General features: G+C 62.0%; 1 protein-coding gene across 1 annotated transcript; it reads left to right on the forward strand.

The window, feature by feature from the left end:
• Positions 1–4,229: 4,229 nt before the first annotated feature.
• Positions 4,230–5,319, forward strand: FTH1 (ferritin heavy chain 1). The gene is given in 6 exon segments (XM_074231313.1): positions 4,230–4,383; positions 4,385–4,459; positions 4,562–4,625; positions 4,628–4,707; positions 4,784–4,909; positions 5,003–5,319. Coding segments are annotated over 6 exon segments (549 nt in total). The 5' UTR covers positions 4,230–4,344; the 3' UTR covers positions 5,168–5,319.
• The last annotated feature ends 684 nt before the right edge of the window (positions 5,320–6,003 follow it).

Below are 6,003 nucleotides of genomic sequence, written 5' to 3' on the forward strand. Positions count from 1 at the left end.
CCAGCTCGGTCCTTCCAGGTTCTGGGCCCTGCCCCTATAGGATGCTGGGGGGGGGTTCCCTTAACCTCGGTTGCATGGTAGACCCCCTCTCAGAATAATGTTTGTCCAAGCCTAACATAAACTACAGAGGGTTACCATGGAAACAGCTCTACTGCAATCATTATTAAGAGATTTCTTCGAAAGCCCCTGAGCCCCTCGGAGGCCCCCAACTGGGCCATTCTAGTCCCAGGGTCCCTCTCAGCTCTGCCCTTCCATATTCTGGGTCTTTGCAGCCCTGAGAGCCTCTGAATGGTGGTGGAAGCAGGCTGGGGAGGGGTCCCCCAGCCAAAATCGGTGGGGGAGGGGCTCTGCCCCCCAAGCCCCCTGGGCGGGCAGCCCCTCGGGGTGCTCCCTGAGCCTCCCCCACCATTCCTTCTATTGTCCTTTCATGACTAGAGTCCTTCACTCCCCTCCCCCCACCATGACAAAGCAAGTTTTCAGATGAGCCGGAGTCCAGGAAATGTGCAGAGTCACGGTGGGACAGCAGGACAGCCCCCCCCCCCCCACCGCTTGCCCGGAAACCGGCCCCAGCCCCCCACCCGGGGCCTCTGGGCCAGGGAACCCCCTCCTGGCTCCCTCCCTCCCTCCCTGGTAACCGAGAAAACAGTGCCAGGGAGCCAGGGGCCGAGAGGCCCTTCCAGCAGCTGCCGCCGCACCACCACTGCCACCGCACCACCACTGCCACCCTGCAGGCCGGCAGGTTCCCACACACACCACACACGCTCCCTTACATGCTGCACACCCGCCACGCCACCACAGCACTGCACACACATGCACACACTCACACACAGGCACACACCACACCTCTCACACACACCTCACACTCACACACACAATACACACACATGCACACACCACACCTCACACACACACACATGCACATACCACACCTCACACACTCTCACACGCACACACTTGCACACACATTGCTTCTTCAGGGTGCCCAGTCCCCAGTCAAGCCACACAAGCCAGCAATCAGCGTGGATAGTCCTTTGGGGCTCAGGAGCCTCTGGGTTCTGACATGTCAAGTTCTAGTGTCTTCCAATTCCGTTCTAAGTTCCCTTAGAGCCCAGAGACCTCGGGTGGCAGGTTCTACTGTCCCTTCCAGCTCAGACAGGTCACACTCTAGGTTCTAACTCTGCTTTCACCCCAGTCTGGGTTCTAAGGTCTCTTCCAGCTCAGACAGGTCACATTCTAGGTTCCAACACTGCTTGTACTTCAGTCAGTCTAGGTTCTAAAGTCTCCGCTCAGACATTTTAGTTAAACTCTGAGAAGAGCCTCCCAGGTCACTAGGCAGACCCCCTCTCCCCCACTGTCTGAACAGGAATGACTCCCCTCCACATCCCCCCTCCCATCTGAGAATTCACAAATCGCCCCCAACAAGGCCGAGCTGAGGCCCGTGACAAGATCCTCTATTTCACAGACCAGGGAACGGAAACTCAAGACACTCGCCGTGGCCATGGGACAAGTGTGGGAGGCAGCCTCTGGACCTGAGCCTCCGGCCGTCATGCCCAGTGCTCTTTCTGCTTGCCACACCGCTCATGGCTGGATGACCCCTGTCCTTGACAACTGGTGGTCTAGATAGGTCAGAGGGTGTAGAACACGTCCGATCTCCCCCTCTGCCTCCCCAAGGCTCCTCTCCCGTTCTACCCTCCTGTACAGTCCCATGCCTCAGTCCCTGGAGGTTCTCTACCACGTCCAGCCCCTTCCCCCCCTTGGGTCAGGACCATACAATCTGGAGTCCCATCATCCACGAGCGCTTCTCCTGGCCAAGACGCCACCTTCCTAGTCTCATCTTGTTCACCGGCCTTCTCTACAGACATCACGCGTGGGATGCAATCCAACCCCTCCTTTTACAGATGAGAAAACAGGTTCCAAGGAGTTAAACCACTGGGCCCAGGCCACAAAACATCAGGGGCAGATATGAACCAAAGTCTGACTCCAAGACCTATTTTCTTGCCTCTACTGACTGACTGCAGCCCTCAGAGAAGGTCCTAGCTATCTCAGTGATCCCTGACAGAGTAGCCACCATGGCCCGGGACAAATGAATCAAGGCTTTGCCCGTGAGCTGATCTGATCCAGTGTCTGGTGCACGCTAACCCAATGTCCAGTATACAGGAGGCGCTTAATGCTGATGGTCTGAGTGATCTCGGACATTTTAAAATTCATTAATTAGGATTCCAACACATGCCCCACCCCAGCCCCAATTTTACTGAACTGTAGATTTAATTTTTTTCCCTATTCAAGCCTCTAGACAGCCCCCATCCCTCGTGTCTCCCTGGTGTCTCTGGGTGGGCACCTGTAGTCCCCAGGTGAAGAAGTCCCCCTTCTAGAGAGTCCGGAGGTTTCTGGGGATATTGGAGCATTTCATTTGGCCTTGGGACCTGGATCCTTGGTCTTAGGAAGGGATCATGTTCCTTGTTTTCTAGCTGCAGCTGCCCCTACAGCTCACGTGACTGAATCTGAGCAAAGACTCTTTCTTCCAGGGAGAGCCTGGTGAAAGACCAGATTTCCTCCATTTTCTTGGTTGCCTAACTCATTACACAAAAGATTTTCTTAGGAAATCAGGTGGCTTGGCTTGACCTCCCTCCCACCAAAAAAAAAAGTTTCTGGGATGAAATGGGAGAAGGTAATTCAGGTCCTGCAGGAGCCAGTGACATCAGCAAGACCCACCTGGGGCTGTGGAGCCCGCCCTCCGGCCTGGAAGAGAGAAGAAGGGCGCCATATCTGCTTGCAGCAGCCTAGGGAGGGTCCCCGGGCCCCAGGGGGGATCCGAGGCCATACCATGCTGGCTCTTTGGGGTTATCTCTCCGTCCAACTGTCTCTCAACCCCTCTGGCTTCTTGCTTCTAAGAGATAGGGGACTATAATGGTGCCTTGGTGTGGGAAGCGTGGGAAAGGGGGGGAAGCTCAGGACCCCAGGGTGCCATCCTGGTTCTGCCATGAACTTGGGGACCGGCCAGTTCCCCATCGTCTGGAGAGGGAGCTGATGTGGATAGAGAAGCAGGAGGGGCTGCAGGGAGGTGACTCTTGTTTGCCAACCCTATTAGAAAGACCCCAAACAACGTGGGGTCCCAAGTTTCTGCTTTGGCAAACAGTTCAACGACCTCCCCCGGGCTGCAGCGGTCTTCTGTTCTTAAAAATGTGCCCATTGGCAGGGCCTCTGGGCATCAGGGCATGTGTGAGGGTCTGCCAGGCACGGTGGGGGGTGACGGGACCAGCCGGGCCTGTGCCCTCCTGGGCTGGCGTGCCCATAGGACCCTGGGGGGCGGCTTGGGGCCCCCCAGGCCGCAGGCCCGGGCTTCGCAGCTGAGGGCCCGCACGGAACCCTGGCGCCCGGTCCTCGGAGAGGACCCTGGCCCGGCCGGCCCCCCGGGGCTGGGGGCTTCTCGCCCCGCCCTTTCCTTCACTGTGTTTGTTTCTTTTCCCCGGGGCGGGGGCGGGGGCGGGGGGTGACTTTGGCCTTTCCTATGGGGAGGGGATCTTCCCGGGAGCGGCTGAGCCGGGGACCCCTCCCCTCCCCCCCCGGACTGGGGGCGACACCGGGCGCCCCCCGCGCGGGGGCCGCGGCAGCCCCCAGACAGAGCCGCCTCCCCTCTCCCTTTGTCTCGTGTCGTGGGTGCCGTTAGTGCCCCCGGGGACAGAAACGGGGTGCCGGCTTCTCCCCGACCCCCCATCGGGAACCTCATTTCCGGGGGGGGGGCCCAAGGGGAGGGAAAGGCCCGTCTGGGGCGTCCTTCTCGGGCCTCAGTTTCCCTGTCTGTAAAGTGGGGCCCGGGGGGGGTGCCGAACCCCCCTCCCCCTTTCTCGCTCCCCGCCGCGCCCCCAAAACGGGGGAGAGAAAGCCATCTTGGACAAAAGGGGCGCCGCCCCCCCCCCCCCGGGCCTAATGGCGGCCTGGGTGTGGGCGGGGGGCGGGGCCGGGAGCGGCGGGAGCCCGCGGCCCCCCCCCCGGGCGCCCAGCGCGCAGGCGCGGCGGCGGGGGCGGGCGGGTCCCGTGACGGGCGGCCCGCCCCCCCCGGCGGGCTCCGCGCGGCCATTGGCGGCCCGGCGGGCTCGGGGCGGGGCCGGCGGCGCGGGGCGGGGCCCGGGCGGCTATAAGAGGCGGGCGCGGGCGGCCCGGCGGCGCCAGAAGCGCAGGGAGGGGAGTCGCTGAGGTTTCCTGCTTCAACAGTGCTTGAACGGACCGGCCGGAGCCGCCCTTAGCCACCTGCCCACCTTCACCTCCACTCCCCGACACTTCTGCCGTCCTCCCGCCCGAGCAGCCGCCGCCCGCTCAGCCGCCCCCGCCGCCGCCGCCGCCGCCATGACCGCCGCGTCTCCCTCTCAGGTGCGCCAGAGCTACGTAGCACCGAGACTCGGAGGCCGCCACCAACCGCCAGATCCTGGAGCTCTACGCCTCCTACGTGTACCTGAGCATGGTGAGCGCGGGCGGGGCCGGGCGGGCGGGCGGCGGGCGGGCGCCTCCCCTCCCCCCGGCCGCGCCGGCGCAGTGGCGCCGCTGAGCCCCCCTGTCCCCCCAGTCCTACTACTTCGACCGCGACGACGTGGCTCTGAGGAACTCGGCCAAGTGCTTCCTGCGCCAGTCCCGGAGGAGCGCGAGCTCGCCGAGAAGCCGCTGAAGCTGCAGAACCAGCGCGGCGGCCGCATCTTCCTGCAGGACATCAAGGTGGGGGCGGGGCCGGGCGGGGGGGGGGGCGTGACCCCCGCGCCGCGCCGCGCGCTGACCCCTGCCGCCCCCCCAGAAACCGGACCGCGACGACTGGGAGAGCGGGCTGAACGCCATGGAGTGCGCGCTGCACTTGGAAAAAAGCGTCAATCAGTCTCTACTGGAACTGCACAAGCTGGCAGCTGACAAGAGCGACCCCCACGTGAGTAGCCGCGCCCGGCCCCGCCCCGCCGCGCCCCGGCCCCGGCCCCGCCCCGCCCCGCCCCGCCGCCTGACCCCCGCCTCTCTCCCGCAGCTATGTGATTTCATCGAGACCCACTACCTGGACGAACAGGTCAAGTCCATCAAGCAGCTGGGTGATCACGTAACCAGCCTGCCCAAGATGGGGGCCCTCGATTCTGGCATGGCGGAATATCTTTTTCACAAGCACACCCTTGGAGACAGCGACCACGAGAGCTAAGCCACCCCGGCTCCCCCCACACCCGGGAACCGAGGGCCAGACTCCTGCTGTCTTTCAGTGCATGCATATTTTGGTTATCTGACCTTTTCATAATCTGTACCAAAAAACGACCACCATTTACATCCCAATAAAGTGACTTGGTACTGATGAGAGGCCTGTGTGCGCCGCTTTATTTGTGAGCAAGCCTTGCGGTAGGCTGGGGTGGAGGGGGGAGATGAGCCCACGGGATGCAAGGGGGCTCCTTTGGAACCACAGGGGTGATCGCCTGGTGGGGCGGAAGGAAAAGCCCCCACATAAAGCCAGCCCGAGCAAGGGCTGCAGTAGCCTTAGATTCAAGTCTAGACTCCCGGGGACCAGGCCAGTTTAGTGGGGCCTCCCCACTCTGCTCCAGGCCATGGGCCCTTCGTAAACACCCTAGTAGGACCCCCCTTTTTGTTTTAAAGAACGAAAACAAGCAGAACTAGGAGTATTGGGACCAGGGTCTCATGGAGCGGTGTTCCTCTGCCCCAGCCGTCTCCAAGCTTGAATATAGCCACCCTGAATGGAGGAAGCGTACCACTGGGAGGGCTTCTGGGCAGGGAAGAGGCCAGAGTTGGGTGGACTTGCAGACATGACCTCAGGGGAGCAGAGGAAACAGGCTTCCAGCTTGTTCCACCCAGTCTCCTTGCTGCTCCGGGGTCCGGACTGGGGGCCTCTGCCGCTGCCTTCTGGTACTGGGGTTCATAACTGCCCTATAGGCTAAGAATTTTGGACAAACCCTATACGCAGCCCAGGAGTGTGGTGTGTCCTGAGCACCCCCAAATGCCATAAGTGATCTAAAGCTGCTGATGGCACTA

This window comes from Macrotis lagotis, chromosome 3 (genome assembly GCF_037893015.1).
Source record: "Macrotis lagotis isolate mMagLag1 chromosome 3, bilby.v1.9.chrom.fasta, whole genome shotgun sequence".
NCBI lineage: Eukaryota > Metazoa > Chordata > Mammalia > Peramelemorphia > Peramelidae > Macrotis > Macrotis lagotis.